The sequence below is a fragment of the Rhea pennata genome, chromosome 3 (genome assembly GCF_028389875.1).
Source record: "Rhea pennata isolate bPtePen1 chromosome 3, bPtePen1.pri, whole genome shotgun sequence".
NCBI lineage: Eukaryota > Metazoa > Chordata > Aves > Rheiformes > Rheidae > Rhea > Rhea pennata.
This window is the reverse complement of record NC_084665.1, coordinates 14,727,773-14,740,661: the sequence shown is the minus strand read 5'-3', so window position 1 is coordinate 14,740,661 and position 12,889 is coordinate 14,727,773. Positions and strand designations below refer to the sequence as shown.

General features: G+C 36.4%; 1 protein-coding gene across 7 annotated transcripts in view; it reads right to left on the bottom strand.

Annotated features, from left to right (window-relative positions):
* Nucleotides 1–11,994, bottom strand: part of RTN4 (reticulon 4) — a 68,660-nt gene extending 56,666 nt beyond the window's left edge. For 3 of the 7 annotated variants that reach the window (XM_062571676.1, XM_062571674.1, XM_062571677.1), the window contains exon 1: nt 11,799–11,994. Coding sequence is in view for 3 of the 7 variants with exons in the window: in XM_062571672.1 (XP_062427656.1) it covers nt 4,650–4,731 (82 nt within the window). In the remaining 4 variants the exon portion in view is untranslated. Of the gene's footprint in view, nt 1–4,649; nt 4,754–11,798 lie in introns of those variants that run through there. The other 4 variants (XM_062571672.1, XM_062571673.1, XM_062571682.1 and 1 more) reach the window with 3 other exon arrangements.
* Nucleotides 11,995–12,889: the final 895 nt, after the last annotated feature.

Here is a 12,889-nt window from a genome sequence, read left to right as displayed (position 1 = left end):
GACTACCAGGAGTGCAAAGTTACCTTTAGCTGTAACTGAAAATTCCTAGATCCAGTCTTCCTACACCACAACTTAATCTGTTTACACTTTTGTTCAAAGGAACTGAAGCTGATGTGTAACTTTAGAAATTACATTACAACAATAAACAAGAATGTATTTGCTCATCATAAAATATACCAGCACAGAATATACCACTCTCCAGCAACTAAGATGATGATATTAAGAGCACATCTCACTGAAATTGCACAGGAATTCAATTTTAATTAGCCTCTTGTCTGGCTACTCTTTCCCTTGCAGAAGAACCATTAAGTCTTAAAAGTCAATGCACCATTAAGATACCAACTTTGTACACCATAATATCTTCCCGACATTAGGGAACCCCAAGCAGTGGTGTCCTTCCACACCCAGGCAAAAAATTGTTTACAGAAGACAGACACGACTTTTAAGGAAAAACCTCAAGCACTTCCCTTAACACTTTCATTTTCCTGGATAATCTCCTTTCTAAATACTGACCCCAGCTAAGGCTACTTAAATTGTAGGATCTAACAGGGTCCCAAAAGGTAGATGGTGTTGATTTAAAATATTTTATTTGAAGTTCTCTTCTCTCTGCCCTGTCAAGGGGGTGGGAGTTGGACAGCTTGAGAGAGCATCTAGTGAATCAAAAGTCTTTAAGTGAAAATAAAGACTACAGACTTATGCTTCATTATTACAGTGATGCAATGTCAATAGCAAAATCAAATTACTAACTACATCTATTCATACCTTAATAAGAGCATATTAGGAAAACAAAGCCATGAGAATATGGCACAATGATATTCACTAATGTTTCTTAAATATCACTGTCAAACTTCACCAGTTTACTGTAAAGAATTTAAACATAAAATAATGTAAAGTCTTCTGAGACTGTGAGCATCCCTATATTTTCCAAGAAATCAAAATGATTGATGAAAAATTTCCAAGCTATCCAAAATACAGATAATTCACCCTTTTAAATTTTAAAACCCTACTCTTCAGTATCTAACACTTTCATGAAATATAATCAAGTTATTCACAAACCAGTTTGACCATAATGGTTTACACTCCTGAAGAAAATAAGGACTAAGCTTCATTAGACTTAGACACAAAAAAATTCATTCACTATTAACATCTATGGCAAACAGATCAAGATTAGTATCATAATTATTTCTTACAATGCACATTCTTCACTCCTACTTTTCATTTAAACATAAATGCTTAAAATCAACCTCTAGTTTGGATCTCACCATGCCCAGATCTGTACCCATGGACATGTCTATATCTGAACTTCTCAGCCTTCATATGTGCTTTTTTTAAGGCTTTTTATCATAGTTTTTGTTTTATGAGAATGTCTAGCACACTGCAATTAAAGCAGAGAACCAGCAATGCTCATTCTCTATGTGTCTGGGGTTCCAGTGCAGGGAATAAAGTCCAGATGCCCCAGACCTGTCAGGTCCTTTGTGATGTTAAATTCCCAGCTAATGAGGAAAGGAGGAGGTACTCCTTACATCTCAAATCAGAGCACAGACAGAATAGCTTTACAAGTTACAAGTGTAGTTTTAAGACAGGAACAGAATTTGGATGGTATCTTCCAGGCCCAGGGTATCCAATGCACATGTTCAGCCTCTGATTTTTTAACTTGGAATGTGACAACAATTGACTTAAACTAGCAGTTGGCAGGAGCTGAGCTGGCACTCAGTCATTCTTACGTTAGGTGCCTAGGTAGTGATTCAGTTATCTCAGTGATGTGAACTTACAAGCCCAAGAGCAAGAATGCCCTGGCTGAAATTAGAGTATTTTATCTAAAGTATTCCAACAGTTTTTATAGATTTAGGAATGCATACCAGTTGTAATGGTTTGGAATTTAATGTCAAATTGGTTTATTTTTTAAAGGAAAAGTGCATATAGTCTAAGTTAGAAATCAATTTTGTTTTTTTAAAACATTGATATTTATCCACTTGGGAAAGAAATAGTCTGATAATCAAAATTCAGATTTATTCCCTTGTCCCCCAAATACGCCTCAGGAGTAAATAGATTGATAGCAGCAACGCTGTTATCACACTTATTGCAGACAAGGAGATTAAAGCCCTTGCTACTGGGACTATCAACCTCAAAGGTACAGATAAAATTTTCCCTGGAGGCTACAGCCCTGGTTTTGAATGCCTCTCTTCAGATGGTACCAGCATTCCATCTTCTAGCACTTTGCTCAGTGCTTAGTAGCTTGGGGCTCATAACTGCTTTTCTCAAACTACATCAGCTGGAATCTTTTAAAGAACTTGTTGCTAATTATTTTTACTTTTACAAGTAGGCAATCATGATGATCCAATATATGCCAGTTTATTTGAAGCAACAGCATTTCTATGAACTATATAAATAGATGACAGCAGCAGTGCTGAATGTACATGATGACTATATAATGATTGTCTAAATTTCCCTCAAAACAAATAAAGAAAGTATTTCCCTCCCAGGCAAATCAATCCGAAAACAAGCGAACAGGATGCTTAAGTGAGTCTATTCCATGAGCGAGATGAACTAGATTTAAAAGATTCAAAATTATTTTTGAACTGGTAAGGAGAAAGAATGATGAAATGGTCAGGCTCCTGGTTTTGTACAGACAGGTACAACAAAATATGGGTCTCTCCAGATAGGTGAAAGAACAGATTAGAGCTAAGCAGCATAAACTTCCAGTGGTCATTTAGAGGATCCATTGGCACACTCCATTGCTGCCCAGCTCTTTGCAAAGAGACATTAGGTCTTTGGTCTTAGGTCTCAAAAATCATCCTAATACTCTGAATAACCAGGTATGTTCCTCTGAAGCTATCACAGTCCTTATATGTGGGATAACATAGTTAAGATGGAAGCTGACCAAGAGCAACTGGATAAACAATATTGCTTATATGTTCAGACTGAGAGCAGAGTCTGTATGCAAAGGCTGCTGTTGTCCTTCCCAAAGGAAGCTGTTTCCCAAATCTACCTCTGATAATAAATCTCTGTGTGAAATTCTTTCTGTCCAAATTATGCTCTCTTGTATTAAAAATACAAGATGGACACCACAGTATCTACTATAGATGACAGAACTGGTACATTACAATATAAACTTCCTTTCTTAATAAAGGTAGCTTTCACTTGAACATGTTCTGGGCAGCAATACCTGGGGTAGTAAAAAACACATTTTGTTTGGTTTTAGAGGTAGCTATATGTTATTTGTTTCTCATGCAAATCCTACCCACCTTAACCTTTAGTAAGTAAAATTAGAATTTAGAACTGGCAGTTTTTAAAATATATCTGACTAAAGTGGTTCAACATAGTTCTTGTAAATTTTGCCTTGTGCCATTAGAGTGTTGACTAGATCTATCTGTTGGAGCATATTACAAACTTCTTGAGGCTAATATAGATGAACTAAGATGGTAAGCAGCATCTACCCTCAGAAACTTACTTCCTTCTCCGTTTCACTTTGCCTGTATTTTTTATTATTACTTAACACAAGCACACTTAGATTTTCTGTGAGAGTAATGACCTCCTTAAAATTTATTTTTTCCAAAATATCGCCTAATATCAAAAAGAAAAAAGCCAACAGACACAACTAGCAATCTGTCTGAATGCAAAAATCAGATAAATGTTACCAGCGAGGTATTTAATTTTTTTACCTGCATTTTTTGTCTTCAATTCAATGTAACTTCAAAAAAGTTTTATAACAGTATGAAACCCTTACTTACTAGTATAGCACTTATATAACTTCTATATTATGATCTATCATCAGTTCCTAGTGGTAAATGTTGACTTTACAAGTATCTTTGAAAACAGCCCCTAACTTCAGTGTGCTTTAAAACATCTGTTTATGAATTGGGTAATAAGGATATTTTATCATAATTTCAAGCCAAACATACTCTCTCAAAGTTTGCAGCTCTTATGATACTAAGAAACCATGTGACCTTACTTATATTAAAGTAAATCATTATATACTTATCCATTTTTTATGTCCCGGATTCAAAATCTCTAATGACTATTACAACAAACAACAAGCTCTCGGCTAGGCCTCTCAAAATGCTTAAAGCTTTTGTATACACCCATAGTCACTAGCACAAAAACTTTAATATAAACAACAGGGACTTCAATATAGTCTGCTGCTTGTAAAACTGAAATCCAAAGTAAATCTTGTATTTTCTGGCAAATTAGTTTCAAAAGACTGCCACTAACAGAATAAAATCATACAATGCTTCAACTATGTAGCTTTATGTAAAGCCGACCTCACTGAGTGATCACAAACAACTTTTTGACACTGCACCATTAGTACTTTCTTTTACTTAAGCTATAATCTAGAGAAATAACAAGTTAATAAGACCTGAAAATGGATGCAGGCTTATATGCTGCCCCTGCATTAACACCAATTTTTTATATTCTCTCTGCACACAATGTTACTTACAGTATAAAACTCTTTTGTAAGTACCCTAGCAAAAAAGAATGAAATGAAAACAACAGATCTGCTGACTGCCATTTCAAATAAATCCTTTTGATGATCAGAAGACAGATTCCTTGTTCCTGTGAGTTAGAGCTAAGAATTCCTCTATTTTGTTCAATAGCTATGTGATGACAAAACACACATGGGTAGTTTCTTCATACTTTGGCATACATACGTAACTGATGTGACGGTGAGTTGTACCTCTGATCACTCATGTGGTCTCTTTTCAGCAGTTTCCCAAGTGCCAGGCTTAGCATCTACCCGTATCTCAGAGGAATCCTGAAATTCAGTCCACTTTTAGACAAATCACCTCATAACATCATCACTTTCATCCTGCTGCTGTTTATCTGATCTGGTTTAGTCCCTCTTATAGCTGGAAGTTCATACAGGGGTTCAATAGCTCTACAGAGCTTTTTCTTTGAAAAAGTTATTTTTATTCAAGAATATATTAAAAGGACATTTGTAAAATACCAAAATGTATGTGCATTTTACATTAACTAAACCTAATAATTCCACCAAGACTTAATCCTGGCTTTTCTGCAAAGTGGGTGGTGGTCACTATGTCTGCAGACTCAGTCTCTGCCCTGGTCTGAGGTATTTTCTCTTTTAATCCATTTCTATGGTTGCGCCAGGAGGCTGAATTTTTAATTTATGCATCCCTCTCTGGGATAAGAGGAAAAACAGTTGGGACAGACAAAAAGGGATACTAAGATGAACTAGACCTCCAGCTGCTGACCTGTGGAACACGAAGATAAGCAGTGGTGACCGGCACAATCTGAAACTATTAACTTTAGTCCATCAGACTAAAACAGCCCAGAACTTGTTAATTCTTATTACTTAATATAGCATCCATCCAACTGCAGCCAAATAAAGATAAACACATTAATCCAGAAAGTAGGATAGGATATCATCTCCCATATTCTTCAGAAATGGCAAGTACTATTTGAACTGCTTTATAATAAGGTGCCACCATATATTTATATAGTATATCATATATATGATATGATACATATAGTATATGATAAAATGACTCCATTTTAGATCATTTTTATTGCAATTGAATTACATTTATTTTTATTGCATTCTTACAAATATACATTTTTTAGATATTTTTGTGTTATATGTTTAAATATATAACTTTTAACCCCCCTAATGTTTAAGGATTTTATCAACCTCTCTTCTTGGAAATTTCAATATAGATTATGGGTATTTCTTTAACCTAATTATTTATGTACTTATAATTGTGTGTGGTACATGTAGGTATATATTGACAAACTAATTTTATCAAAATATGAACCAAAAGAGCAAGATACACTGTCAAATGGTAGGCTATTTGGTTTTGATTTTGTTTAATTGGGACATTTAATGCTCATTTTTACCCTACATATAGGCATCTCTGTCAAGTAAAAAGGCTCATTGTGTTATACAATGTACAGACATGTTAAGAAGTGAATTCCTCCTACACACAGTTTACAAGACTCAAGACAACAGGTGGATAAAAAACATGTTGTGTGTGGGCGTTCTGGAAAAAATGAGGTAACAACAAACCAAAGAGGTTAGTAAAAAAAAAAAGCAGTAGTCAGTTTGCTACCCACCTTTATGCTTAGTTGATTTCTCTTGTTTGGGATTTGAAAGACAGATCTAGAACCAAGCAAGGAAATGCATAAACACACTAGGAAAAAAAATGTAAAAAAATGATTCTTATTGAGCTAAGATAGCATCCCACAATGCTAAGTTTAGATACATTTTCCTTTATTCTGCTTCATGTCAGCCTGTGACTGATTTGTTTTAAAATCTTTTCTGACTATTGGCAACACACAGATGTGTGGGATGTGTGTATGCAGTGTATGTAGCCATATCACCTGGGGCAAAGTCACATGGGATTTGACAAGGCAAGCGGGCTTGGGGTTTGGCAATACTGGGGTGAGGAACCCACAGGATTGCTGCAAGAGCTAATGTTAGCAATTTGTTGTTCTCAGCGCTGCTACAGAAACTCTGAGGCCACCAAAAGCTGTGTGGTACTCTTCCAAAAATAATGGCCAGCTAATACAGTAAGCCCAAAGAGCAGCTGTCTAATCCCGTCTCTGCGTCTGAATGAGGTCATCTACTCAGGAGGAGCAGCGCAATGCTGAAGCTGGGAGTTTTGTGGTAGATGTCAGCGATGCTTGTGTGAGGAAGAGTTTGAAAAGGCACATGCAAAAGATGGAAGTCTGTGCACAGAAATGGGGAGTGATAGCTGAGCAAGTTGGCTGTGCTTTGCAGCCTGGAGGGCAGGACAAGCCAAGCAGTGTCAGCCAGCAGCAGCTGGAGAGGAAAGAAAACAGGCAGAACAAAGTGTAACCTGTATCCCTAAGCTTCTGAAAAGCGGCCTGCGGCCAGACATGAGATTTTTAGGGAAAAGAAAAGAGTGAAATGTATCAGGAGCCCAATATAAAGAGATTGTAAAAAATGAAGAAAGAAAAGAAAAAGGAAAGGGCAAGAAATCCCCTTTTCCAGCAGAGAAACAGAAGAGGCAGAACAACAATGAATGATCTAATTTCAAGTTACCCTGCTGCACTGATTCAGTTCTGTTACTTTGAATGGAGAAAGAAAAAATCAAAGGGTAAGAAATCTCCCTTTACTAGCTGAAAAATGGGAGAAGTGGAAAAACAGTGACCAAAATCTAATTTCAAGTTACTTTGCTGCATTGAATGTATTAATAGTTTGATTCAGTTCTGTTATTTTATGTATACATTTAAGCCTACGGTGTTGCTCTGCTCTCCCTTTTCATTCAAAATTTATTTCAAAGGATCAGTTTTTCTCTCAGGCATGTGCACATTACTGTCGCTAAAGTGAAATGCAGTTGTGTATGGGCATCTGAGGGCAGGAAGACTAAAGTATTATATCTGATGCAAGATAAATTCAGAGGCAGTTATTATAGTGTTTTTAATATCACAAAGGCTGACTTTACAGCTTGACCTTCCTTTCTGTTCTTTCTCATTATAAAAAAGGTATTAAAATAGGAAGGGATTACACCAAGATAAACAATATTCCGAAACAACCATACACCCATTCAATAAATAATAAAAAATCTGACTCTCCACATGTATGCACTCTACTCAGATTAAACTCAAATGACTATTAAGCAAAACAACCCTCATAAATAACAACTGAAAAGATACTTGAAGGTATAATAGTAAACAAAATCTTTATTAAGAAGCTAATGAGATGAAAGTATTTTAGAAAGATTTCACCAAAAAACCTAGAAAGTATTCTAGACCTTCCAGAAGATAATTCCTCAGTCTTGGGGGGGGGGGGGAGGGGGGGTGAAATCAGAAGATATTAAAGCTGGGAAATGAACAGTTGAAGAGATGCAGCTGTTTAACTCATGCAATATTACTTTTTCAGATGAAGGAAGTATGACTTCAATACAGTTACTTGACACAGTCTGGTGTGATCAAATGAGAAACACAAATGAGCTAAACTTGCAAGTGCTTGGGAGTGAGAAAAACATGAACCATAGCGAGCAGGAAAAATTCCCCAGCTCCTTAAAACAAATAAAAAAAAAATGGTATTGTCCCAACAAAAAATTATCAATACTAAAATAATCCTCAGTGCTTATGAGGAATTGAAGTACCACAAGAACAGATCCCCAGATGTTGACCTTGCTGTAGCAGTTTGTGAAGTGAGCCGAATTGCTAGATGAAGCAGAGCACTTTCTGGGCACAGAGCAGCCTTGCAGAAATTCTCTCTCCCACGTTCCTCCAGAGGAGGCTTTGCTGCTACGCAGCTCTGCACTGTAAGGAGCACAATCTCGTTCTGAGATTACCGCAGCACATTGGCAGCTTTACGTGTTAATGACATTTTCAGATATACTGTTTTAAAAGATAGTCCTGGAAATGTGTGAAATCATGCAAATGTATATTTGCTTCCAGGAAAAGTGAATGGATCCTTAGTTTTTACCAATCTAGGTAAAAATTAGTTCTAGGGAGTTCAAACTATGTATTTAAAGGAATTGCCACTAAATTCAGATATGACCTTCTTATGTAAACAGTTATTGTATTTGACCTTTGGGTTGTATAGATCCAGGCTGTTTCGCTGAAATCAACACACTAATGACAACCGAGGATCTGGCTTGCTAAAGATTAAAGGTGGGTTATGTAAAAACAAAGTACCAGAAGATACCTCAATGCAGAATCATAACACTCCAAGCTAAAGTCTAATACCAAATTCACCATACATCACAGGAACATGGCAGAGGATGGGACCACCTAACGCCGAGACTCCACCTTCCTGTTGTCACCTCCAGACAGGTCAAAAGATCATCCTGTCTTCACAAACCCATACAACACAAACCAGAACAGACTTCCTGGTGCTCTACAACAAACTTTTAGCTCGCAGTAAAGACCAATAGCTAGAACTTTTTCCTTTTTTTTCCCCTCTGAAATGAGTAACAGTAGGTATCTCCACAGATATACCTAAGACTACACTATCCTCAAAATTAGCTACAGTATTTCCATTTTTGTCTCTAATGCCCTTTAGTAATCTTCCTCTGTATATTTGAAAAAGGAAAAACAAAGTATGACTACTATTATTGTTCTAACTTGAGCCCATATTCCCACTACTCTAGTAATCCAGTTTCTATTTGGGATGTCATGCAACACTGACACCAAAGAAATCAGCAGATGGATTTAGAAGGACCATGCTGTGATCTCAGGCTGACATAGAACAAGCTATAAAAGGACTCTGTAAAGTCTAAAAATCAAGAAATAAAAATTAAAGCAACTCTTTATAATGTATATTTTTCAAACTATATACTAGTTTTTATGTAAGGTATATTTTTTAATGATGTCTGGCTTAACTATTAACTTGTATCCTTGCAAATAAGCTAATGTTGCCAACTCCTGTATTTTTCAGAAAATCATGGAATGACATGTACTCATAAAATTCAAACTGTAACTGCACCTAGTTTCTTATATTTGTAAATGCCGTCTAATTTTTGTACTTGATTCTCAGCTGAGAATTCTCCTGCATATTTCTAAGAACAGGCAGTTCAGATATTTCTATTCTAGTTATCAACTACACCACAAGAACTGAAATAGCATCAATTAAAATTGTCATTGACCTCTTACAGAGTGCAAATCACATAAGTGTCATTCTCCCAGTGTCCCAGCTGCTTTTTATACAACAGGATATATGATTTCTTCTGAACATTTGATAGAAAGATGAAGTTATCCAATGTTTCTAATTAAAAACAGTTTGTGTCCTACAGTGGATTTAACCACTTCACTAGATCAGTCATTACGGATCTCCTCACAGCTCTATTTTCTGTTGTAAGTTTTTTACTTACGGAATCTAATAAAATCAGCAAGAAGTTTAAATTTCATTCATATGCCAATATCACAGAGATGTGATTAAAAACCATTGCCACTACTCCATCTGCCACTGCTGTGAGTTGTCAGAGCACCTAGCGGGTATGTACTCAGAATGCTAAGAAGTTTCTTGCAAATTAATGCGCTCTGAACAGAGCACGTCTCTGTTTTCTAGATACTAGTTTCAACTCTGCACTTCTTTTACAACTTCTTGCACTGCTCTTTCTCAACCCTAGGAATTTAGCTGCACTCTGTTCCAGCCCATAACCAGCACCTATAAGGGAGTGAAATGCTTCCCCCTTCTTTTGGGGAATGCTGCCAATACACTTCCTCGCCTTTTCAGATACGAGTATCCTTCTGCATGTCTATGTTTTGTTCCATTTAGACCAGTGTAAATGTTAGACTCTTTCTGCTGATGTGTATGCATGCAGAATTAATAGACTTCATCTATTACAAAAAGATGTTGGCAGGATTTTTTTTGGCAGCGGACAGAATAAGCACATAACTCCCTTAGTGGCTCAGTTACCCTGGTTGCCAGTCAGATTCAATATTGGCCTCAAGGTGCTTCCTCTTGACCCTTAAAATCCTGGGGAATGCTGATCCAAGCTGCCTGTCCGATGCAGCAATCCCTTCACCTTCCTGAGTGCCAAGGAGGCTTGGCTCAGCCCTCTCTCACACCAGTACGCATACAAATGGGCCCAGCTAACTAGTGACTTCACCACATCTAGGACCTTTCTCCTGCAGAAATGTTCCACCTGCCGTGATCACCAATGTTACTCTTTCAGAAGTATGTGACAGTCATACACTGATAATAACCGCCTGATAATAATTCACATTATTGGATGAAAGGATTAAAAATAGTGAGGTCTCCTCAGTGGGTAAATTAACTCACATAATCTACCTTTATTTCAATCCTGTAAAATTTTCAATAAGTAAATCACAGTTGTATGCAATATACAGTTCAAGGAGAATGATTAATTATTCTTTCGACCCTGATATCTATGAATAAAACATAAGCACTCCTGTTTGGTTATGCACCAGCTAAAAGGTTTTGATTCTGCAAGTGCTTGGGTACATGTGTTCATCTTTATAGTCTTAAGCTGCCCTATTCAGTAACCAAAACTGTCTTTAGTAGGTAGGCATTTCCAGGACACTACCTAAAAGCAAGATTTATATATATATAAAAAAAATTGCTCTAAGAAAATTAGATTATATTCTGAAAACAAATGCATTTAAAACAAAGCATATCCAGCTTTTTTTTGAAGGGAGGACTAGATGATGTTAAATAAGCAGTGGTTATCTGAATATTTTTCCAACCTATGACTCTTTTAGGCCTTTGTAGCACTTGACTCAATATTGCCAGTAGTAATGAAACATAATGAGTGACAGAGTTTGCCTTTCTAGTAAGTAATAAATGCATCTGCAAAACAACTGTATGAAAATACATAGTAACAACTGCATATCAGAACATTATTTTAAGCATAAAGCTCAAACTAATTGAAAAGACTGTTTAAACAATAATCAATAAATGTATTTTTATATATATTCATTTTTTTTATCTTTGCAGGGAATAGTCACATCAGTCTTCTCACAAAAAATGTTTTCATAGATAAGAATTTTAAGTTTCCTCTCAAACTTCAGCTTCCTTGTAAAAATTCAGCTTTTCCAAAAAACACCTCTTGGGAAAAATCTTACTAATACTGTTCCCAGAGTCATACATCATTATGTTTGAATGGAGGGCACTGCTTGTGTTTTTAAAATCCTTGCTATACTTAACAAACAACTGATACACCCCTGCATTGCAGGCTTATTTCAGGGCATTAAAAGACAACACCAAATGAGAAAGCTGATCCTGGCCTCTTTTTATCTTACTGGAAAGTCTGGCACAACTCCAATCTTCCCTCAGTTTAGCTCTATGCTACTAGTTAACAAATTACTTGTCAGTGTAAGAAAAAAAAATTCAACTACTTTACCTTTCCGAGATCATTTTCCTTGAGGTCTGTTTCCTAGTGTTATTCTGTGTGAGAGAGCTTTCTGTGACAGTCCCATGTTAACACAAAAGAACCACAGGATATACCTTCAGTGTGATTGCTGTTACAGCTTTTGCTACAAATACGCAATTACTTTTCTCATAGTAAAAGAAGGTGTGGTTTGCTTGCACTTGTTAGAGGGTCTGTAGGAGTTTTCACAACAGAGAATCAACAGTGCTTTTATTTTAGCAACAAGAGCTGTTCAACTGATGGTATTTAAGGAATGAGGTCACGCATTCAAGCTGTTTAGATACAACAGTGTTCAAAGATGTCAGTCAGGCTCCGAGTAGATAAAAAGTGCATCAGCTTATCAGCCAGGCACTTCTAGTGCTGGTGCACTGCTCACGTTTAATAGCACCAGGCTGGAAGGTGAACTCCTCCCAGCAAGAAAGGATGGTTTTAAAGCTCCTTTACATGACACCAGAGTTAGAAAATACGGATTGCAAGACCTGATGCATGAGTCTGTGAATGTCTTCATTTGAATGGTTCAAGAAAAAACAACGCACGTATCTTAGTAGTTTTTCTCTGTATTAAGAAAGATCTCTTAAGATATATTAAGACAAATATTGTAGCAGAAAGTCCTAGGGAACAAAATACATTTCATCTACTGTATTGGTGAAGGTTTTTCGGTAGTGGAAGCTACTAATCTGACTTTAGAACTTTATCCAGATATACTTGACTAAGATGGAAGATCTGGTCCAAGAATTTCAATGGCAGAATATATTTGAGTGTTCCAATCCAGCCACAGAAAGACCAAATTCTATTGCTTAAAGTATATCATTTTGTAAAAAAACTGGGGCTAACAGCTGACAGTCTGACATTAGTTGGTATGAATGTTGGTATGACTGTAATAGAAATTTTCTTGATTACAGCTAGACCTCATTCTTTTGTAAGGAAAATCCCCAAATGGCTGATCTATTGGATCAGTTAAGTGTCCAAATCTGATCTACTATAAGCAATTCAGCTGGAATCAATAGAATTGTAAACACTGATATCAGATTTGATTTGGCCCACAGCCTTTACAATAAATTTAT